The following is a 25,493-nucleotide window of genomic DNA, read 5'->3' as shown; positions in this document are numbered from 1 at the left end:
CCCTACACCCTCCATCTCTACATGTTTTGCCAGGGAATTAGTCAAGACTCTCCTTCTTATGTCAGCTAAATTTGCACTTATTCTATCTTTCAACTTTTGATTGTTTTTTCCAATATAGAAACTTGCACATTGTACATAATGTGCAAAATAGACCACATTTTCAGATATACAGGTTCCTTTTGCTTTAAAGAAAAAATTCTCTCCACTAATCGGATGCTTAAAACTTAAATCTGTACAAATATCACTACAGTGTACACAGTTATAAAAAGGAACTGTTCCAGTTTTTCCACAGTCCTTCACTACCCCTGTGTCCTTTCTCATTTCTTTAAAGCGTAGTTGTTGTTTCAGATTTCTGTCTCTTTTATATGTAAAATAGGGTCTATCCCCTATTATTTTACCAGTCTCATGATCTGAAGACAGAATTGTCCAGTTCTTCTGAATTATATTTTTTATCAAATCTGTGTGCCTATTATATGTTGTTATATATTGTATATTATTCTTCTTAATTTTCTATTCACAGAAGTAGTAGTTACAGCACTCTCTTCAGTTGTCAAAAAATAAGGTTGTGCTACATCATTTCTTAAAGACTTTACTATATTTTTAGATCTATCAATCAGCGAGGCATTGTATCCTTTACTTTGAAATTCAAATGCCATACTTTCCATTTGTTTAATAAATACATCTTCTTTTGTATTTAATCAACTAACTCGCTTAAACTGGCTCTTAACCACACCCTCAAATACATGGTGTGGTTGCATACTTTGATAGTGTAAATATTTTGCTGCTTGTACTGGCTTTTTATATATAGTTGTATTTATGGAATAATTTTCTTTAGATATATTCACATCTAGAAAATTAATTGTATCCATTGAACTATTCACAGTAAATCTTAAAAAGTCAGTTGTAGTATGCAGGTACATTACAAAGTTAGATAGCTCGTCTGATGTTCCTTTCCACAAAAGGAAGGTATCGTCTACAAATCGCTTATAAAAAGCAATATTTTCATGTCTATATAAATCTGTAGAGTATTCATATATGTAGTTCTCTTCCCATTTAGCTAATACAATATTGGCGTATGTATTAGCAATGGGCGTACCCATTGCTACGCCTTGCCTTTGATGGTAGTACTCATCATTAAAACTGAAGACATTATTTTCCAAGACACACACTGTTAAGGAACAAAGCTTTTCTACTTCATTAGCATCAAACCTACTATACTTACAGATGTATTCTCTTAACTCAATTCCTTGATTATTAGGAATGACAGTAAATAGAGACTGGATATCCATGGTCACTAACATAACATTTTCAAATGAATTCTGTTTCCTCCATTGGTTTAAAGCTGTTAAAAAATCTTGTGCATCTTTTATAAAGCTTTTACTATACTTTAACAAAGGAGCTAACTTCCTATCTACATACTTCGATATAGCTGTTGTTATCCATCGTTTCCCTGAGACTGTAGGTCTCATGGGAGGTTTAACCATATTTTTATGTAGTTTAGGTAAACTATAAATAAATGGAATGACTGGATTAGCTATAAACGAGTAATTATAGTCATCTGTGTTTATACTAGTGTCCATCAATAATTCATACAGAAAACTCTTTACTTTACAGATAATATTCTTCACAGTCATATTATTCACAGGTTTAAAAGTCATGGTGTCTGACAACAAGTCATTCATCCACTCTACATACTGTTCTTTACTCATAACGATCATACCCCCTTATCTGTTTTATGTTATCATAATTATTGCTCAAAGAAATTAAAGCTTCCTGCTCAGCTTTGCTTAAATTATAAAACTTGTTATCATTATGCTTAGGGAAAAATGCATGATTTAGTTCTTCTTCACACATATTTAAAAATGCTTTAACATTCGGTGTATTCAAAGGTACAAATGTGCTAGAGCGTTTCAATACATCTTGTAACTGTTGCTCATTTTTATACAATAATTTTAGATCTAATTTTCTAGTAAACAGTTGTAGTTCAGTCAGTGCTTCAGAGACATGTCCTGCCATTGATGGCACAAAAGTTAAGTCTTTTTCCAACACTTTATGTTCATTTAAACTCAAATTATACTGAGATAGGTTATCTACATTACCTTCGCATACAATTATGTTCTTTTCTTTTTGTAGTTTATCCCCCCGCCTACCATGTTCGTTGCATTTAGCTGGTTCACTTGTTCTCCATCTGTTGAAGTCCTTCCTCTCTAGTGACTGCTGCTTCTCCCTCTGCTCTTTTCTCTGATGGCCACCGGTTGTTTCAAGGAGAAGCGACCCTTCAGCAAAAAATCTTTACTATCTGCTCCATTCTGTTGAGTTGTTTTATTCCCTGTTTGTACAACACTGCTTACAGACATTTTTTCTTTCAATTCAGTCTGTAAAGCAGGTGGGAAGGTATCTTAACCGAGAGACGCCTTCACCACATTGCACTGATACTACAGAGATAGGCGGTGTCTGTTCTAATAGTTCTATTATCTCATTGGTTGAATTCAACACACAACCATTTCTTTCCAGCTGAGTTGCTTCACGCATAGGCGGGGGTTGTTTTGAATATTTTGTATGCGATTGGTTAGTAGCTATAGGGCATTGCAAGGCTATTGGCTGTTGCTCTCACTGCCAGGAAAAAATGTTACTCTTTTTAAAGTCATTTATGTCACATAACAACTTTCTTTTTTTTGTGGCAATCAAAGTTTTTTCAAACACAATCAGTTGTTGCAGGACTCTTTCATAGTCGGCAACTACATGCTGATATATATCTGAACTAGTAACCATATCTTCTAGGTTAGCGATTTCAGTAGCAGGTTCCATTTCATATCTAGAAAAAGTATCATTCATTAGCTGCATATATTGTGCGCCTAGCCGCAAATTAAGTTCTTGCCATTGTAGCAGAAGCTCTTCATATTTTTTGCCGTATGTTGGCATTAGAGTGACTTTCAGTCCTCTCGGGACTATGCCAGTTTGTAGGTAAACAGTAAAACTCATCCTCTACCATTGAAATCTTTTATAATATTCTGTTTTAAAGCTAAGTTGCTTAACAGTCTCTTGTAGCTCCTCCACTTTAAGGGTGGTAGCATCATCCTTCTTTCTCAAAGAAGCATTTTCAACATTATTAGTACAAAAGGCCAATAATGGATTATTTTCAATTTTAAGCAAATCAGAGATTTTATCTCTTCTATTGTTTCTTACATTTTCATTTTTGGTGCACTGAGCACTATGTACCATTGCCGTGGTAGAAATGGAAAATTCAGGCTGCATAATTGTAGAACCAAAGTGTACTTCAAGAGAGATACAGTCTACAAACAGTAAAAATGAATAATTCTCCTGGAGTCAAAGGAGTTCTCAACCAAAAACCAACATAAACAGCAAAAAAAGAGAAAGCCAGAAGTCCACCACAACTTGCCTTTAATCAGCAACAAACAGCAAAGCTTTTGAGTATCACTCGTCATCAATAATTCAAACAGACAATTCAGTGCATTCAGTAATACAAAGCAGCCAATCATTACTTAACTCATTAATTATAAAATTGCCCTATTCAAATTTAAAGTGCCCATTTCGAATTTAAGATATACTTTCTTTATATAAAAAATCTCTATAAAAAACATAGCTAAAATACACTAATAAACATATAATTAATACACTTCATTTATATATTATTATGCCTGTCTCCTAGTGGTCATGACTCTCCTTCTGGAAAAAACAATAAAACGTTGAAAGAGTAAGTGCACATTTATCTGACATAAGAAGGGGAGTCTTGACTAATGCCCTGGCAAAACATGTAGAGATGGAGGGTGTAGGGAATAAGTTTAAATTTAGAATTTTACAGGTAGTATTCTTGAATAAAAGTGGTGGCGACATGGTTAATAAGACAGAGCTTTCTGAATACAGATGGATAAATTATTTTAGGGTTGATCACCCGCCCCCCCAGGTCTGAATAGTATTGTAAGTATTAAACCTGTCTTACGAGACAGGCATAATAATATATAAATGAAATGCATTAATTATATGTTTATTAGTGTATTTTAGCTATGTTTTTATAGAGATTTTTATATAAAGATGTATGTTTTAAATTCAAAATGAGCAATTTAAATTTGAATAGGGCAAGTTTATAATTAATGAGTTAAGTAGTGATTGGCTGCTTTGTATTATTTAATGCATTGAATTGTCTGTTTGAATTACTGATGAAGAGTGATACTCGAAAGCTTTGCTGTTTGTTGCTGATTAAAGGCAAGTTGTGGTGGACTTCTGGCTTTCTCTTTTTTTGCTGTTTACATTGGTTTTTGGTTGGGAAGTCCTTTGAATCCAGGAGAATTCTTTGTTTTTTACTGTTTTTCATTTTGAATAATAGGTTTGTTGTTGATGAGCAGGCTTCCTTCCTCCATCCCCTGGTCAACCACATGTTGTCAACTTGATCATGTCCATATGTTGTTAATTGTGTACCAGTTTTAGGCTTTACAATTTTCTACAGTTTTGTTGTTCTAAAAATCTTAATCCATATTGTGTTGCACTGGTTCATTTATTTCTCATCAGTGTGTTAGAAGTGTAGAGTTTTGTTAACTTTTGGATTAGTATATTTACCTTGTACTTTTTCATGTTTCACTTTAGGTATTTGGGGTTCATTTTGATTTCCTAAGCACACACGTTAGTATAAAAGCAGTATTTACCACTTTTGGGGCAGTAAAAAAATAGGGTAGGGTGTGTGATGCACTTTATTTTTGCTGGGTTCTCCCTAGCAGCCACAATAAGAGTGGATATGTAGGGATGTGACTTGGTTATACCCATGTCTAGCAGCAAGCCTGTTATTCAAATATGTGTTATTAAGTTAAGTATACACATACTTTTCTTGTTTCTTTGTTCCTCTAAATGCCATGGAAGGCTGAGATGTAGTGTCTGAAAACATATTAGTCTGATATCAGATAGTAGAAACAACTATAGTTTAGAATGCCTCAGTTCTGAGTTTGATGAGATGAAAACACATTTGCTGTGATTGTATGACCTGTTCTGTAATGTATGACATTGCTGTAATATATTTCCCACTTTGGGCATCCAGAAGGGTGGTAAGGCAGAGTCCTACATTTGCCGAGATCTTGGTAGAGTAATGAAAGTAGTATACCTGAGAACCTGATTAGGCAAGTAAGGGAGGGAATCATTTGACTACAGAATATTGCCTAATAATATTCTAGGGCTGTTTCAGGTGCTTTATGTAGTATGTGCAGCAGACTTAAGGAGTTTTGACAAATATTCTAGGGTGGATTGGATGGTTGAGGGATAAGGGCCACTGTACTACAATGAAGTTTAACAAGAAACATCTTTATTAAAATATCACTTATGACATGGGCAAGCATACATTTATACAAATGTAAGTGACCCGCATTGACATAATTTTAGCTGCAAACATTATACATCACTTATAATCTGTCCAGTTACTGTCATTTAAACATTACATAGCTCATTCAAATCCTGCCTTTTTTAAACCTCATTCCTCCTCTGCATGTATTGTTTCCACAGTTCCCATTTTTTTCTATGTAATTTTCTCCTACTCAGTTCTAAAGATCCCATTTCCAGTTGTATTATCTCTGTTACTATATTCACTATTTCTAGTACAGTTGGTTTAGACTTTGATTCCCATTTTCTAGCAATTGCTTTTTTGGCAGCCATCATAATTAGACTCAGCAAGTCCTTACTGTGTCTAGGCAATTCTGTTTCTGTATCATAGCTCAGAAAAATAAATTCCTTAGTTATATCAGTTTGCTCACCCAGTATTTCTGACAAAGTAGTCTGCAGGGAATTTTTAAAGTCTGCCAACTCATTACATTGTCTGAAAAATATGTTCTCAATTACCTCTTTCTTCCCTGTCACACCTCCAACATTAGACATGTACCTGAGGAAAAATTCTTTTGAGTCTACTTGGAGTATAAAAATACCTATGTAAACACTTCCAAGCAAATATCCTAAATCGTCTAGATTTTTTTGCATATTTGGGAGACATACATATATTCCCCCATTGTCTCTTTGTGAATTACTTATCTGATCTCTCTTCCCAATAATTTCTAATCTCTTCTGATCGATTCTTATAGTTGTCATGCAATATTTTATATGCTGTACTAATTATTCCTTTTTTTAACAACGTCTGTTTTAGATTCTACTAAAAACTTTACCAGTGCTAGTCTTTCACTTAGGATCCCCTTATTTCTTTCTTTTTGCCTATACTCTGATATCAGTCCTTGATAGGGAAGGCAATCTCTAGCTTGCAGTCTAATTCTTGGCCTCTTCCCATTCTATTGTCTTTCCCTCTCTGTTTATTTGCTCTCAATATCTTTGTTCTTTTGTCAGTTTCTCTAATAAATTCCAGTCCCTTCTTGCCTATTGTCTGTATCCTTAATTGCAATCATCGCTATTGATAGAATATGCTTTCTCCATTCCCATGGTGGCTTAGTTCTTACAATCCTTTCTGCTACTTTATGAATATAATATTCTGTATGGTTATTGTTATTCTTCTTAAGGATCTGCATCCAAACTCCCAGTCTCTCCTTGTTTCTTGAGCTTCCCCCCTTCTTCAAAACATTGATTTCCACTTTGAATTATAGGTTTCTGCTTGTGCTATCTATAGGAGGAACCTTAACTGTGTAGCTTTGAAATACCCCTTCAGATCGGGTAGTCTCAATCCACCTTGCTGTGTTTGAAGAATCAGCTTATCCCACCTCTTGCCATCTTCCCCTCCCAGATAAAAACCTTCAGCTCTTTATTAATTGCTATCCACAACTTCTCCTCTGGTTGATAAAAATATACCTCACCTGTGTATAAAACTGAAGGAGCTAAAACATTTTAAATGCTTGTATCTTAATATCCTTATCATAAAACAAAGCTTCCAGTTTCTCAGTTTTAGTATTATATTTTTAGTCTCTTCCCACATATCCTTAGCTGCCACACCAGACTCCTAAGTACTTCATTTTATCATGTCCCCATAAATGTGGATATTTTTGAACCAGTTCATGTGTGGATATATAATTTACAGGTATTGCCTTTCTTTTGGCTTCATTAATTTTGTGTCTCGAAAAAATTTGAAATGGTCTCAAAATGTTCCACAACACTGAAGTGTTGTTTTCTGGTTGTATCGGGTATAAAGTAATATCACCTGCAAATACTGCTAACTTTTCTTGACTGCCATACCAGTTATATAGTTGAATTTCTGAGTCCCTTATTTTCTTTGCCAGTAGTTCTAAATATAATGCAAATAACAAAGGGGAAGCAGTACACCCTGCCTGGTTCCTCTGCTCAAACAGAAATTATCTCAGAGAAACCTACCCACTTTAATTTTTGCCTCCAATCCCTCATGTATCCATATGATAGCCTTATAATTTTATCAGGGAATGCAAATGCTTCCATTGTCATGCTCATAAACTCCCAGCTTACTCTGTCAAATGCTTTCTCTGCATCAAGACTCACCAACAATAAAGGTATTTTCTTACATACTGCTTCCCTGTGGATCATTAATGTTGTTTTAATGGTGTCATATTTTATTTATTTTATTTTACATTTGTTTACCGGGAAAGTCAGACTGGGATATAGACCCATTTTCAGCGGAGGCCCAGGGAGAAAAGATCCCCATATAACAATAACACAGTTTAGCACTACAAACTAACAGTTCCCAAGATACGAGTTTTTACACTTAACAGTTATAAAAAATCTATTCATATGGTACAAGGAGAGATTATGTGAAAACAGTATAGCTATAGCATAATATATTGAGGCTGCTGAAAAGAAAAGAAAATATTACCAACTTAGATAGCAGCAGTTGTAGAATGCATGGGCAAGAAAAAGAGCTGAAGAGTTAGAGATAGGGGAGAATGTATCAGGATTAGCAGAAATTTATGTAGCCAGTCAGCCTGGACTGGTACAGGAACAAAGCCAAGAGTCAGTTAAGAACTTTTTTAGAGCATGTTTGAAGTGGTTGAAGTTGAATGTGGATTTAATAGAACGAAGGAGTGAGTTCCAGTTTTTTGTACTTGGTGTGAGAATAGGGAGTCACCAGTGATATTGTTGGATTTGGACACTTGAAGTAGAGATTTATTTGCTGAACGTAAGCTAGAGAGTTGGTGGTGTCAGGTTGAAGGATGTTTAGCAGGGCAGGGATTTTTTTGGGCTGGTATACAAGTTTGTGAGCCATAGTTAGTTGGTTGTAGGTAGTTCTAACCAGGACAATTTTTTAAGACAATGGTGGGTGTAGTGTGGACAATAACTGGCAAATTCAACTGTTTTATTATAGCATGTTTCCAGTTTTTTTTTAGGTCTGTCTTTTTAAGGTTAATGAGAACCGGGGAGGCATAAAGTAGTGATGATAGGAGGTGGGTTCTTGCAATAGCTGAATAGTAATGTATGTTTTATCAGCGTTTTGTTGATGACTGCTTTATGATTTGGAAAGGTTCTTTAACTCAGCTTAGTGAATATGTGGATTATTTGAATACAACCACAAATTTTTTGAAATTTAAAATGGATGTTTCTGAAAATGTGATTGTATTCTTGGATGTTAAGATACAGTTACTGGAAGGATTTATTCACACTAGTGTCTATAGAAAAGAGGTATATGCTGGTAGGTATGTCCACAATACCAGCATGCATGCCCTACATGTTTTTAAAGGCATAGTGACTTCACGGTTTAATAGAGTTAGTAGGCTGAATACTGATGATACATTCTTTAATATACAACTTGATGAAATGTTTGATGATTTTGCTGTTTTGTATTTTATAAAGTGGTTTTCTCAACGAACCTGTTGCTTTTTTGTAATACCTTTCTTGCAATAGCTACCATAGTTGTGTCAGTTAGATACTTTTTGCTTCTGTACAAGGTGCCCATTTTTTGTGAATTTTTTAATAGTTTGTGATATATGTAGGGCAAATCTTAGGTTGTTAGCGATAATGCCTCCTAGTAGTTTTGTCTGTAAGTCAGGATAGATTATTGTATTGTTGTTGGCAGTGATGGAGTCGGAGATAGTGGGGAGAGAGGATCCCATGGGTTGGAAGATCATAAGTTTTGTTTTCTTTGGGTTACGTATGAGCTGCTGGTTTGATAGCCATAGTTCAGTTTCTCAGAAGGATGTCTGTGTTATGTTCTGAAGGTGATCTAAGGTGGCTGCTGCACAAATAAGTGTCGAATCGTCGGCATATTGTATAAATGAGGCTAGTGGGGTATTGGTACTCAGGTTCTTTGTAAAGATACTAGAGTAGTGGCCCAAGAATGGAGCCTTCTGGAACTTCTAGTGTGACTGGGAGTGGGGGTGAAAGGGTGTTTTGCCATTTTACTGATTGTTTGCGACCATCTACATAGCTTTGGAACCATAGGAGAGCAGAAGTGTTGAGGTTCAGATTGGAAAGAGCAGATGGGAAACAGTACCAAAGGCCTTGGACATGTCTAGGAATACTGCAGAGATACTGCAGGGATACATTTGCCATTATTTCTGAGTTGGTTAATGGTATTTGTGAAGGTGAGCAGTGTTGTTGTGTGCTGTGCTGGGGCCTGAAGCCATGTTGGGTCTGTGATAGTAGCTTGTTGGTGGTAAGGTGTTGGAGTAATTGTGAGTAGATATATCTTTCAAGGATTTTTGATAGTGGGGATAGTATGGGGATGGGTCTATAGTTTGTGAGCTATGTGGAATTACCTCCTCTGTGTAGTGGAATTATTTGAACAATTTTGCATGTTTGTATGTTTGTGGAACTTAGTGTTCTATTATGATCCTATTAGGATATGGCTTCAGCTGTTAGCTTTAAGTATTCAGTCAGCAAGTAATCTGTTGAAGGTGTAGTTAGTTTGAGATTCTTGAAAAGTTTTTCTATGTTGGCTGTGAGAATGGGCTGGAAAGAAAAGGATGGGCTATTAAGGTTGGTAGTTTCTGGACAGTGTGGTATGTTGGGGGAAGGGGTTGTGGTTTATCCTGAGTTGTTGTTGTGTCTTTCGGCTTTTCCCGGTTAGGGGTCGCCACAGCAGAACTCCGGTCCACTAATGATTGGTAGTTGAATTTTACGTGCCGGGTTACCAGCCCTGACGCACAACCTTCAACGAAGGTACGTCCATTCACGCACGTCTCCACGCAGAAGACGCTCTAGCTGAGAATCGAACCGGACAGCGTCTTACTGTGAGGTGACAATGCTACCGCAGCATGGAATTAATAGTGCTCCAAATTTTTTGGGGATTACGTTGGTGCGTCCATTGTAAATTACTGTAGTATTTATTTATATTTTTTTGCCAAGGTTGATTTGGTACTTAGCCTTATTTCTAATTTGTTTATATGGTATCCGATTGGTTTCGGTTTTACAGGAGTGCCTTTTTTCCCAAACCTTGTCTCTTTTCCTCAGGAGGGTTCTTGTTTCATTTGTAAGCCATGGTGTATATCTAGCTTTAGTACAAACTAATCTAGGAGGGGTCAGTATGTCCAGAATGTCCAGTATTCTTCTGCAGTGTCAAGATACATGACCTTTAGTGGGGACCAGTTACATTTCTTTAGGGTGCTAATTAGCTCCTGGGTGTTGAATGTTTTCCTTATTGCAGATTTGGCAGTAAATGGTAAGTTTAATAGGATTGACATGATGTCCTTCAAGGATGCATCTGCAGTCCTAACATATGGGTTGTCCTGCCTCAGGCAGCCCTTCGGTCGGCCGGATTCCAAAGTCTGGGTCTGGCCTCGGCTGATGTCGCACTTCACCCGACGTCATAGCTGCTGTTTATTGGGTATAAAGGCTTCAGCCGATGCCATTTTCCTCAGTCTTTCTTGCCGCGCGGTGCCCGAAGCAGAAGCTGTTCGCAAGTGCCGGTCGGTCAGATCCAGAGATTTCTACTACCGAAGACTTCTAAAAAGCTAAGTACCCCGTTGGGGACTCTTTCTTGCCTCAGCCGATGTCAGAAAAAGTAAATAATTGTTTAACTTGTGGGAAACAAATACCTCATAAGGATTTCCACTCTTACTGCCTTCCTTGCTTAGGCCCAGACCACGACGTATCAGCTTGTCTAGCTTGTGCTTCCTTCAACCGACGGACACTTAGACATCAGTCGGAGTTTGCAGAGGAGTTTTTTGGTCCCGCTTTTGCTTACAAAATGCCGTCGGAGACTCCGACTTCACAATTAGCTAAAAAGCGTAAGGAAAAGGACTGACACTCGCGGTCCGCAGTTTCGGCCGAAACCACGGTTAAGCCAACCGCGAGTGTCTCGGTTTCGGCCGAAACCGAGTCCTCGGTTCTTCCTTCGGCCGAAAGCTTGCCTCCGATAGCCAAGGCCTCACACAGCATGGCTGAATCCGCTACTGAACTTACCCCTGCTGTAGCAGGCTCCCAGGATTTATCAGATACTATTCCTTTAGACATATCTACTCCTGCACGTGGAGCTGCTAGGCCCCCTGCATCTATGTCTATCAAGGCTTTTTCTAGGGCTAAAGCAGCTAAATCTTCTAAGGCCTTGCCTGCTAAAACCCCCTCACACAGGCCTACCTCCAGTTCCCAAATGCTCAGCTTGGCTGATGATCTCATTTCTTTGAACAGGGGATCCCAACCTCACCTAGACAGGGCCTCTCAACCTCCTCCAGAGAAGAGGCCTAGAGCACAGGCCCCGGATCCTGTTTCTACAGACTATTCCTCGGATGATTCAGAAAACTCAGGTCCTCCAGAAGGCCCATATTCTCCTTATGAGGATTCTGATGCAGAAGACTCCATTCCTTCTGCCTCTCCTCCTGAGGAATTTTCTTTTGGGGAAACCTTACATGCTATGAGAGAGCATTTTCAATGGCAGGGCCAGGATTTTTCAGATTCAAGGAAAAGGCTAAGGACCCAGCATAGGCCTTTAGCCATTCCTCCAGTACTTACAGTTGTTGATGATGCTTACAATGATGCCTGTACTGCCCCTGACTCTCTTCCCCCGGCCCCTGCCAAGCCCGACAGATATTACAGGGTCCCGGACACACACTTTCACTTGTACAAGGCTCCTATTGCAGATCCTGAAACCATTTCACAGGGCCCCAAAGCTGTAGCAGCTGCCTCTGCCAAAAACCCTCCCTCTGAAAGAGAATCTAGAGCATTAGAGAGATGGGGTAAAAAAGTTTATACTTCTGCTACTCTTTCGGCTAGGGCCTTAAACTGTCAATTCCACATGATTCAGTATCAGGAATTTTTGTTAGACCAGCTAAATAAAAAACTGTCCTTTCCTGAACCTATAGACCGTAAGTCCCTTCAGGATTTGGTACATAACACTCAGCAGGTCAGTAATCATTCCTTAAAATGCGGCTATGATGCACTGGAGGCTTCCTTTAGATCAGCTATGACTGGAACAGTGATTGGAAGGCATGCCTGGTTAAAAGAGCAATCCTTACCAGACCATGTAAAGTCAAAGCTTCTAGATGCTCCCATGGAGAAACAAAGTTTGTTTGGTTCCCCTGCACAGCAAGTGTTAAAGAAGGTGGAAGAAAAAGCAAAATCTGTCCAAACAGTCAAGGATTTCTTACAGGTCCAGCCTCCGAGGTTTAGTAGAAATTGGCCTTCGAAGAATTGGTCCTTTCCAGACACCTCCAGAGCACAGAGAGGCAGAAATAGGTGCCCTAGAGGCAGAGGTCAATCCAGAGGTGCCTACAGGGACGCCAGTGGCAGCCTAACAACCAGAGAAGTACTGCCACAGATTCAGCTACGACCACTCCCACAGGACAGACACAATGACTTGACTCTGATACCGCCTACCAGGGAACAACTGCAAGCACCCTTAGGTGGAAAGCTTGCCTTATTTTCCGTAAACTGGCATTACATTACAGGAGACAAATGGATTTTACAGACAATAGACAAAGGCTACAGGTTTCACTTCCACACTCTACCAAAAAAGAGAGGAATGCCAAACCTACCACCAAACCAAAAAACAAATGCTCTAGCACAAATCAACCACCTACTAAGGATGAGAGCTATAGAAAAGGTACCGCCTATGGAACAAGGGCAAGGATTTTATTCCAGACTTTTCCTGGTACCAAGGAAAGAAAGCCAATGGAGACCTATTCTCGATCTGTCCGCTCTGAACACATATCTCATTGTTCCAAAATTCAAAATGCTGACCCTACAGCAACTTCTTCCCATGCTGGGCAAGGAGTCTTGGCTGGTGACTCTAGATCTCAAGGAGGCATACCTGCACATCCCTATACGACCAGTTTGCAGAAGATACCTCAGATTTCTTGCAGATTCAGAGCATTATCAATTCTCAGCATTGCCCTTTGGCTTATCTACTGTGCCCAGAGTATTCACAAAATGCCTGGCATCAGTAATTGCTCATTGCAGGCTTCAGAGAATTCAAATTTATCCATACCTGGACGACTGCCTGATACAAGCGGACAACAAGACCAAATTAACAAAAGATTTGGAAAAGGTTATACAACTACTGCAAGCCCTGGGATACACAGTCAACATGAAAAAGTCAAGGCTGGTACCATCCCAAAGGATAACATTCTTGGGTGCAGAACTGGACACATCAAATCAAATGGCATTTTTCACAGCAGAAAAGCAAAAGCAACTACCACTCTATTTCATGGCATTAACAACGCAGAACCAGCTTACAGCAAGGAAAGTCCTGCAAGCCCTGGGATACATGGCATCCTGCATAATATTGATTCCACATGCCAGGCTACATATGAGGAAGTTGCAATGGTACCTAAGGAATGTATGGTCTCAACACAAGCACAGTCTAGAAGCCCAGATTCCAATAATTCCATGCCTGAAACAAGAATTCCGGTGGTGGGCTCAGGCCTGTCAGTTGAACAGAGGTCTGCCCTTCCACAAACCTCACCCAAGCCAGACTATCACCACGGATGCCTCAGACCTAGGCTGGGGTGCACACATGGTGGACAAGTGTATACAAGGCCTATGGACACAAGACCAGCTGAACCTACATATAAATCAAAAAGAGATGCTGGCAGTGAAACAGGCACTTCAGACATTCAGACCTTTTCTTCAACAAGGTCATTTGCTGATAAGGACGGACAACACCACAGTCATGTGGTATATCAACAAACAGGGAGGCACACACTCATATCCTCTATGCCGGATGGCAATGGACCTGTGGAATGTAGCCCTGAACCACAACATTCAACTCCAGGCCAAATTTGTGCCAGGAAAAGAAAATTCACTAGCAGACACCTTAAGCAGAACTACCACGGATTCCCACGAATGGATGCTGCATCCAGACATCTTCAAAACCATTACAAAGAAATGGGGACTACCAGAAATAGACCTGTTCGCATCCCCACACAACCACCAATTGAGGAAATTCTGCACAAGGGCATACCACCCACTTGCTTGGAAGGTGGACTCCCTATCCTTCAGTTGGGAAAACTTGACAGCATATGCATTCCCACCTCTTCCTTTGATGCACAAAGTGCTACTGAAGATCAAAGAAGATCACCCAAGGATCATCCTGATAGCTCCAGACTGGCCGAGGCAGCATTGGTACCCGCTACTGAGGAGTATGTCTCGGACACACGCATGGCCTCTACCTCTGGTTCCTTTACTGCTAACACAGAACAACTACAAGATCCTACATCTAAACTTGAAAACACTGCAGCTAGCTGCTTGGAATATTACATAAAGCAAAATAACCCAGACTTATCCCAGAGGGTTAAAGACATTATCCTGGAGGCTCGCAGACCCTCCACAAGGAAGACTTATTCAGCCAAATGGAAAAGATACCTCATTTGGAGTGCAGCAAAAGGAGAAAATGTATCATTAGCAAACATAGCTAACATCCTGGAATACTTAGCAGAACTTTTCCACAATGGCCTGTCTTACTCCTCCATTAAGATTCATGCATCAGCAATTCCAGCAGAATACAACATGGATCCTCCAGTCTTCTCTCATCCTTTACTCAGGCAGTTTCTGAGAGGAATTAAAAATGTAAAGCCTCCAAGGAAGCCACCTTTGCCTACATGGGACCTTAACTTTGTGCTGGAAAAGTTAACACTTCCCCCTTTCGAACCAGCAGCAACAGCAGAATTACAGTTCTTATCTTGGAAAACTGCTTTCCTGCTTGCAGTCACTTCAGCAAGAAGGGTTTCTGAATTACAGGCATTAATGGCAGTACAGCCCTTCCTTAACTTCCATCAGGATAGAGTGTCCTTGAGAACAAATCCTACTTTTATGCCAAAAGTGGTCTCCAGGGTATCATTGAACCAAGCAATCCACCTGCCAACATTCTTCCCCAACCCACAGAACAGGGGGGAAAGACTACTACATACATTGGATGTGCACAGGCAATTGCGCTATTATCTGGACAGAACCAAGACCAACAGAAAGACTGACCAGCTTCTGGTAGCGTATGCAACAGGAATGGAAGGAAAAGCAATTTCAAAACAGACAATCTCAAAATGGATAGGAAATTGCATTAGATTTTGTTACTCTTTTCATGGAAAGACAACTCCAGAAAACATCAGACCTCACTCCACAAGGGCTACAGCCACTACTACAGCTTTCCTACGAGGAGTGGCTACCAAAGACATTTTAGAAGCTGCTACTTGGAGCTCCGTGCATACATTTGCCAAGCATTATAATCTACCTTTATACTCCAGATCCCGAGCAGGTTTTGCAACTGCTATTTTGCAAGGGATCTTAACTACACCATAATCATCTTAGTGCCTCCACCCCAGTTTGGCTATGGTATTCTACCCATATGTTAGGACTGCAGATGCATCCTTGAAGGACATAGTACAGTTTTGTACCTACCATAAATGTAGATGTCCGAGAGGTATGCATCTGCAGTCAGGATTACCCACCCTCCTTCCCCTCTGTGGTACTCCTAGGGTATTTGCCCATCTTGTAGCTAGCTGGGGGAATCTATTATGGTGTATTTGTTTGTATATATGTATATACATGCTTATATTGTTTGCTCTCTACTGTTTGGAACCATTTGCATTTATCCAAATTTAGCCTTCCTAGAGGGCACCTGGCATCTGGGGCAAGAAACACTGAGGAAAATGGCGTCGGCTGATGCCTTTATACCCAATAAACAGCAGCTATGACGTCGGGTGAAGTGCGACATCAGCCGAGGCCAGACCCAGACTTTGGAATCCGGCCGACCGAAGGGCTGCCTGAGGCAGGACAACCCATATGTTAGGACTGCAGATGCATACCTCTCGGACATCTACATTTATGGTAGGTACAAAACTGTACTTTTTCTTGGTAGGTAGGTTGGCATATGGTCACTGAGACTGTCTGGGAGATGGCCACTGTGCTGGTAGAGGTGGGGTTTGTTTGTCGATGTCCAGTCTAATACAGATTAGTGGTTGGATTTTTTTTTGGTCTACCCTGGTCAGAGATTCAATGAGTTGTGAGAAGCCAAATAGATTTATGTAGTTGCTAGGGGTATGTGAATTACAGGTTGCTCAGTCAATATTAAAATCACCCATTGTGATAATTTCTTGAGCTACTGATTCTGATGTAGACTGGAGAAGGTATTCTGTTGTGGTGATATTATTGCCAGGAGGGGCATAGATAGCTATAATTGTAATGGACTTATTGCGGTTAACCTGTACTTTAGTGGATAGTATGTCTATATTAGTTTGGTTAGGTATGTTAAGGTGTAGTGGTAGGAGGGTGAGGGTACTCTTGGAAAGACTAGCTACACCTCCATCTTTTTTCTTCTTTCTGACTGCCCTAATTATGTTGTAACCTGGTGGGGGTGATCTCATTATCAGATATGTGTCCTTTTAATCAAGTTTCAGTTAGGATAGCACTATCTGGATTGTATAGGGATAGGGTGGCATTAAGTTCCTGGACCTTATTAAGTATACTTCTGAGGCTTAAGTTTACATATAGGAGGTCAGAGCCTTTTCTTGTTAGATTAAATAAATGTTGTCCTTGAGAAGATATGGAGTTGTGTTTGGGGCCTGGATTTGGGTGACTATCCCCACTTAAAGTTAGTCTAGCTACAATGGATACAAAAGTTTGCAATTGTTTTGAGAAGTCTTTGTAGATTTTGAAATAGTTTTTTGAGTTATGTTTAAGGTGATGAAGTCTGTAGGATGTATGTTGAATACATCGCCCCCAGTACCTCTAAATTTATAGTACTGTAGCCACTCCCCCCACTTTCTATATCATATCTGCTTTCATCTGGGATAATTCCACCCACCCCCATTCTTCTACCTACATTTTAATAGCACCTATTAGCTTTCATCTGGCATTCTCCCATCCCCCTTCCAGTACCTTTACCTCACCACTCTATCTTCTGGTGTTGCATCACCAGGTAAAACAGTTCCTTGACTCACTAGCTGAATCACAGATAATGATATACGCCTCTTTACTACCCCTCTTGTTCGCACCATACCTCCTTACCTTGTATGAAAACCAGTTTCTCACGGGATTTCAGGTCCCAAAATGCCATACTATCACCCCAGCTGTAAATCCTTCCACCTTCAACCATACTTACAGTACCAGATCCTATCCATCATCTTGTTCAGTCTATCAACATCTCAATCCCAGGCACATTAGCTCAAGATCCAAACACTACCACAAACTAATAAACAAATTCCTTAAGTTCATCACCAAGTATATCCTCAACCTAATACTTGGTGGTGATATTCACCCCAACCCTGACCCACCCACTTCAGATACACATACCCCCTCTACTTGCAATCTAAGGTACAAACCTACAATTAATAGGCCAACTAACTCTCTCCTAGCCTGTCATCTCAATATTAGAAGCATTAATAACAAGGTACATGAATTGCATGCACTTCTGGATGTCCACTCCCCTGAGATTCTCTGTTTATTTGAAACCTGGTTAAAACCTAACACTAAAGACAATGAAGTGTTACCACCTGGGTACAACATACACAGACCGGATTGTGCTTCGAGGAAGGGGGGTGGGGTAGATGTACTCTATAAATCTGAGTTGAATGTCACCATAGATGTAATACAACCACTTCAGATTAATAACTCAGAGATTCTTGCCACCAAATTGCAACTTAATAAAAATAAATGCATTAATGTCATCTGTATGTACATTCCCCCAGGTAACAATATATCTACACTTGAAGATATCCTGCACTGGCTATCATGTCACTACCCCCAAGAAACCCTACTACTTGGAGACTTTAACATAGACTGGGGCACCTGTTCCTCAGAATCCCCAACTACACATATTAACCTGCATGCATTTACACAAATTATATCCACCCCTACCAGGATAGGTAAACCCAACCAAAAAGAAAGCATACTTGACTGGGTACTCATAAATAGTCACCCCCAACTGTACACCTCTGGTACCCTCCTTGATGGCCTAAGCGATCACCTTCTCACATATGTAATTAAGCACATAACCATTAATAACCAACAACCCTTACTCGGAAAGGTTAGAAACAATAAAAACTTTGACCCTGCCAAATTCCAACAAGAACTAAATTCATGTAATTGGTCTATTCTAAAACACCTCCCCTTAGAGGAAGCAGTAGCATACTTTAACAACAAATTCCTTGAGATCCTTGATTTGCATGCGCCTGTTCGTTCAAAGAGAACCAAGGCAAAAATTGCGCCATGGCTTTCTAAAGAGTCTAAACTCAAAATTACCATTAGAAACAAAGCATGGACTTTATGGTGTTCTTCTAAAGACCCTCAAGATCACATTAAATACAGGCAATCCAGGAACAAAACCAAAAAATCAATTTTACAAGACAAAAAACAATACTACTGTAATTTACAGACAGTAAATCAAAATAACCCTCAGAAGTTTTGGGCAGGTTTAAATAATCTACTACATCCTGGACAAACTTCAACCCCAATCCCCGCTGCTACTATTGATAAAACCCCTGAAGATGTTTCTGACAGTTTTAACCGATTCTTTGCTGAGACAATTCAAGCCCTAGCTAGCCAATTACCTCCTAGCTCACCTGGTCCTGAAAGTAGCACCCCTAGAAACCTACTGGCATTCAGCTTCCAACCAGTCACCACTTCACTTATCCGTACCTTGATCAAAAAATTAAAACCCACTACACTTTCTGCTGATCAACTCCCTGCTGAGTAGCTACAGAAATCAGCTGATGCTATTGCTTACCCCGCCTCAATATTAATCAGTCGAACCATAGTAGAAGCTAAAATTCCTACCATCTGGAAAATATCCTATGTAATCCCACTTCACAAAGGAGGCAGCTGTACTGAATTCTCCAATTATAGGCCAATAGCTATACTCTCTCCACTTGCAAAGATTATGGAAAAATGTATTCATAGACTACTCATGCACCACCTAATCCAGAATCACCTTATGGCAGACACTCAGCATGGCTTCTGTCCTCATCACAGCACTACTTCAGCCCTCCTAGCCTTTACCAACACCATAAACTATAATCGCAACAATAATTATATATCCTCAGCCCTCTTCTTGGATCTTTCCAAGGCATTCGATATGGTTGATCACCAACTTTTAATCCACACCCTGCAAACATTCTGTCTAGATACTAGAGCCCTTCAATGGTTTCAATCCTACCTGAATGGTCGACAGCAGGCTGCCCTCTGACAGAACAAACTCTCTAACCTTCTACCTAACACCCTTGGAATGCCACAAGGCTCTATACTAGGGCCCTTGCTGTTCTCCATCTTCATTAACGACCTTTATACTGTCATCCCAAAAGTCAGCTGTATCCAATATGCTGATGACTCTACACTGATTTGCTCAGCCATATCTCCAGTAGAGTTATGGTCAGCTACCCAGACCACCTATAATACAATAGAAAACTGGCTTTCTGAACATCGTCTGATCCTAAATCCCAAAAAAACTAAAATGCTGTTATTTTCACCAACACGTAGGTCTACCGCTTTCACCTTTACCATAAATTCAAATGATGGCACAATAATCTCCCCAAAACTATTAGGTGTCATCATAGACAATAATCTAAAATTCGACCTACATGTTAACCAAACTATCAAAACCATCAATAAAAACTAGGGTCACTTTACAGAATAAAAGCTTTCCTAACCCCTCCAGCTAAAATTGCCATAGCTCGCTCTTACCTTCTTTCAACCCTTCTGTATGCATCCCCTCTACTCTCAAATTTAAACAAGACTGTCCTTAACAAACTCTCAATTTGCTACAACCACATTGCCAGGTTTGCCACCGGGCTGCCTTTTAGGACACATCATTGCATCAATCTAAATCAGCTTAGGTGGCTTGAACTACCCAGCCTAATCCTGTATAACCAAGTGATTATGGCCTATAAAATCCTCTATAATCCGGACAATACTCCTGCACTTAAAAATATTATCACCCCCTATAACAATCCTAGACTGCTTCGATCCTCTAACAAACTACTAATTCAGACTAGCAAAATTAATAACACAGCCGGTGACTCTCTCTTTGCAAACTCTGTAAGTAGATCCTGGAACTCTCTTCCAGCTGATATTACCTTACTTTCCACCTTAGGTCAATTTAAAACTAGACTCAAACAACATTTGTCACTTAACTGGCTATGTCAGTGTATCAAGCCTGGCTAACTCTCTCTAGAATGTGTAAAAAAAATCTGTTAACCAGTTTACTGTGTAATTTAATTTAATCCTGACTTGCGCTCAGGATTAACTCTAACCTGTGGAACTTGTTTAACTTGCTTACTTATGTAATCTCTGTAAATAGTCTGTTTGTAATATGTAATGCTTTATCTGCTTACACTTGGAGCTTTTCTCCCCGGGCTTCCGCTGAAAATGGACATGCATCCAGTCGGCCTATCCCGGTCAACAAATGTAAAATAAATAAAAATAAAAAATATCTGTAATGTGTAAGATGGTGGGTGAAATTAAGAAAGATGTGGTGACCTTTAGAGGGTAGATAGATACTGTTGTATGAACAGTGTAGGGAGAGTCTGGTTTGGAACGGTAGTTTGTAAAGTGAGCAGCAGAACATAGGAGAGTAAGAATTATACAATATAGTGGTAGCATTATAGTGGTAGATAGATGGGGAGCTTTGTTTGGTGTGTAGAGTGTGGGAGAGATGGGGTTAGTCATGTAGTGGAAATATTGTAGTGGGGTAGTCAGATGGGATATGGTCTAAGTAGTATGTGGAGGTAATGCAATTAATTTAGGTAGATGGACTTTACTTTTTGTGGGGGGCTGTGGTTGGGACTGTGAATGTGTGGAGGTAGTAGTAGTAGTGGATAATGGAGGATGTATATGATAGGTTTGTTTTGTGTGTAGGTACTATGGTTGATAATGTGTTCTGTGAGGTTATGCATCTTTGGTAGTTAAGTGAGGTTTAATTGGATTGGTGGGTGGTGTCAGGGAGTGTGGCTAGTGTTAGAATAAATTTGAGTGATTAGGGGGTGGTTGGGAATGTGGGTACGGTAGGGGAGTCGAGTGAGCCCGAGTGCAGTGAGGGGTGAATGGAGTGGGTAGAGCCTAGAGCCTGTCCATGGCGAATTCAAAAAGAAATAATGCAATCAGCAACCCTGGACCCCGAGTTTTGTGTAAACCTAGTTAGAAATTCTTTAAATCCAACAAGAGAGAGTTCTGTAAATATTAATTTAACACATTTTTAGATATGATAAACAAGTAGCTTATTAACCAAAATAGTATGCATAAATTACTATACTACAGGACACAGATGTTAAATTGGGCTATACTGAGTACATAAGAAATAGAGTTACATTACCGTTCCTAGTGGTGTGCACAACAGTGGAAAGTAGCACTAATCTTTAGAGTCCTTTTAATATTAAAGTACAAAACTAACCTACACTAATAAAAGCAAGCTGAGCTTCCGACTAGCAAATCTTAGGAGCATGGGATCATAGGAAGTTACTAGGCTATTGACCCTGAGGCCCTTAAAGGCATAGCCAAGAGTTTAGCCCATGTTCCAACAAGTCAGCACCTGATGCCACAGTCCAGCAGGGACGCATGTGGAATCCCAGGGATGTATTTTCTGTTCTCCATTCAGTTATCCAGGTTGCACTTAAAAAGGATTAATGAGGTACTCTGCTTGACTTGGGGAAGGAGACTATCGACAAAAGAGGGAGTCTCTGGGACACAAATCTGTCCCGCCAGCAAGACCTGTTGATGTTACAGACCAGGTTGAGGCAGCACGTGCGGTTTACTCGAGTGGAGCTTGACTTGCAGATGTGCAGCAGTCCCATCAAGGCGGGGTCTGAGATTGCTTTGTATGCCAGACAGGGGTTACCTAATGCAGGACAGAGGTCAGCAAATGCAAGTGAATTCCTGTTAGCTTTGATAGTCTCCGACATTAGTTAATATTTGTGTCAAAACTGGATGACTTTTCAGTTTCCGAGTGTTGGAGAGACTGAAAAAAGAAAGAAAGTGGGAATGTAGAAACAGTTAATGGTAGGTCTACATTATTGGGTTCAACTACATTTACTAATATATTCACAGGTGCTAATACAACTGAAAGAATGCACATCTTAGATGAGTAGTTATAATTTCAGCAGATTTACATAACATAATCTAATGAACTACGCTTAACACATCTGCAGTTATGCTGGAAATTGATGAAAAAATAATGTAAGGTTTGCCTTCCCTTCACAAAACCACATTGATCCATATCTGTAAATGTTGACATCACCTTTGCCATTGTTTTAACCATTATAGACATAAACAATTTATAATTATGGTTTAGGACTGAAATGGGCCTGTATGAAACTAGATCTGATGGGTCTTTACCCTCTTTAGGTATTACAGGTTGCCACCGCTTTCTTCAAGGATGTTGGTGCTTCTCCTAAGTTTAAGCAGTATTCTAGGTCAGATCAAGCATTTGCTAGATGGAAGCAGATTATTGGAAAACATTGCACCTGTTTTATGACCATCCATCTGACACCACTCCTTGAACTATATTGTACACTGTGTAATGGTGATGGGAGATATTAAGGTAGAGAGGTTACTAGACTGCCTGAAAGTCAGTAAAATCACAAGGATCAGAGCAGTGACAGATCTTGTAGTGAGTACAGGTTCACTGACACAGCTTGTACAGCTGAGACCTTAGTGATTCTTCATGGTAGGATGTATGCCACATACTTCCAGTGAGTGTATAAAGCTGATGGATTGGCATACGTTGGCTATGTATTCTGTTCCCCATCATTCTGTTTTGGATGACCTGAACAATTGAATTACTTTTCCTACCATACATGCTCTGTCTATGGCCTTTATTCACAGTTAAAGATTATAAATACCTTCTGAACCAAGCAGGGTATCAGTGTTGCATCGAGTGCTTCTTTACTCAGTGCATCTGACCAGTTACACAGTCTGAGTCCTTTGCTCTCTGAAGAGCCCTGTGCAGAAGTCTTTAATTCCAGTCCATACTTTTGTGAGAAATGTTCATTTCTAGAATGCCAAATCAAGAATGCTCTACTAACTTCGACTCCTAGTTGAGTGTCTAAATGAAAGTACAGGCCTTTCGTCTTTATTACAATCAGATTTAATGATTCTTACCCTAGAGATCAGCCTTTACTGTGCTTCAAATACTTTTTTGAATGAAAGCTGATGTCAGACAGGTACCAGTGCAGAGAAGTTTAATTTGTTATGGTAGCACTTTTTTTCATTTTCTTTGATCTATTGTTTTTTTTCTGTTTTTTTCTTAGCCTGTTCCTGATTGTGCTTGTAATATCTGACATAATGGCTCTGGTAAGTTGCATGTTTTAAACATATTTAAAAAACAAGTAATCTCTGTGGTATCCCTGAAGTCTCAAAACAACCCACTAAACAAGTGTAGTGGGTCCAAAAGCAAAACAGTGTAAGAAACTTCTCTGTGTGGAAGATTTTCAGTCCATATATTTCTAGTTAATCACTGTATATTAATCAGATCAGACAATAGTAGTAGAATTAGCAAACTTAAACTTGTCTTAAGTCAAAACAAAACAAAATATAATAATAGAAAATATATAATTGTACAGCATTACTAAGTATTCAAAAGTAATCCAAGTAAGGCAGGCAGTCTGTTTCTAGTCGAAAATCCTTTATTAAGTACACAGACAAGCGATCCAAGTAAAATAAAAATAGAGTAATAATTTCCTCACAAGCTTTCTAAATATATATATACTTTTTATCAGCCATGGGAGTGGTTTATTGTGCTGTAAAACAAAGTGTTATTGGTACACATGTTAAATTCACATCCCTTCCCCCATCAGTGTGACATTCGAGCTGGTCCTGCCCTACTTAGTAGCTGTCATAATAATATAACCCTTATGTACTTTAATAAAATGTATAATTATGTGGTACCTCTTATTTAACCAGATTATTAAGTAGATTATTAAGTCTGTGATTTTATCCAAGACAATATACTACATGGCTGGAAATATATCAACCTTAGTACATTTGGCAATCAAAATATATATATATAAATATATACATATACATTTTGCATGTAAAAATCAGTTTCTATTTTCATAACCTATTGTTAACAAAGATCGCTTTCGTCCTTCTAGACTTCTTCTTGTCTGTGTACAAGAACCCTAAAAACAATCTGTAAAAGTATATATAATTGCATAATTAGTTAGTATTGTTATTACACATCATTTTGAATAAAGTGGGGAAAAAAGAGAACCAGAAAAAAAAAAAAATAAATAAAAAAAAAAAAAAAAAAAATTTTTGTAACATATTTAAACATATTTAATGATTTCTACCTATCAGTGAGTTAGTGAAACTAGTTCACTTGAGTTCAAAGTTGCTGATTAACAGCTGTGTAGTTAAAATGGTCACTTACTATATTGAGTTTGTACTGTACTAGAAAAACTTGGAAATAATTGTTTACTGGGAGTAAGCATTTATATTTTCAAAATACTTTTTTAAAGTATTCACATTGACAAACTTTCACTGTAGACTTGGTTTTTGATTAACACAGTTTACGTGCATGCTGATCATTGCTCAGCTAATCATGGGATGACCAGCTTTTTGTAAAATGAAGCAGCAGATTCGGAGTGTATACTTGCAGGTTGTACTACATCGGGAACAGGGAAGTAAACAGGGATGTTAGTTATATAACTCTCACTTTTATTTAAAGATGAACATATTGATCTGCAACATTGACTCAAAAGAAAAAAAGTTCTGTAGTAGTTTTCATAGCTAAGAACTCATTTAGCCCAATTCAGAATGAGGAGAAGACCAAAAAATGTCATTGGGGTGGCACAATGCCAGGGTAATCCTATGGGCTAGGCTTGTAAAGGCTCCAGGGCTATTAGCCTAGTACACACTTATGAAGCTATTATGAGCAATATCCACATCTCCGAAGAATGTATGGTATATTATTTCCTAAATTTATGTTAATACTTCAGACTATGATCTGAGTGAGATTATTGAGAATCATGTAGTCAGGTGTGTGCCATAATAAGACTGCAGCATGCAAGCAATTATAGCAAAGACAAATCTAAGAAGACTGATCTGATAATGCTTTCTCACAATGGAAACCTTTTTTGTTTTTTTAAATGCAGCTATTGTTTGTGAAGTTTTTGTCTGCGGTTCAGTGGTCTCAAGAGTTAATTATGTAATGGGAAATCAGGGGTGTAACCTCCTCCATA

General features: G+C 39.1%; 1 protein-coding gene across 4 annotated transcripts in view; it reads left to right on the top strand.

The window, feature by feature from the left end:
- PIGN (phosphatidylinositol glycan anchor biosynthesis class N) overlaps positions 1 to 25,493 on the top strand; it is a 1,150,670-nt gene that overhangs the window by 953,118 nt on the left and 172,059 nt on the right. For all 4 annotated transcript variants that reach the window (XM_044065181.1, XM_044065178.1, XM_044065179.1 and 1 more), the window contains one exon: positions 23,562 to 23,604. In XM_044065181.1, the coding sequence (XP_043921116.1) occupies positions 23,562 to 23,604 (43 nt within the window). The remainder of the gene's footprint in view (positions 1 to 23,561; positions 23,605 to 25,493) is intronic.

This window comes from Protopterus annectens, chromosome 3.part0, assembly GCF_019279795.1.
Source record: "Protopterus annectens isolate FY-2018-M chromosome 3.part0, PAN1.0, whole genome shotgun sequence".
Lineage (NCBI taxonomy): Eukaryota > Metazoa > Chordata > Ceratodontiformes > Protopteridae > Protopterus > Protopterus annectens.
This window is presented reverse-complemented; position numbering and strand designations above follow the sequence as displayed.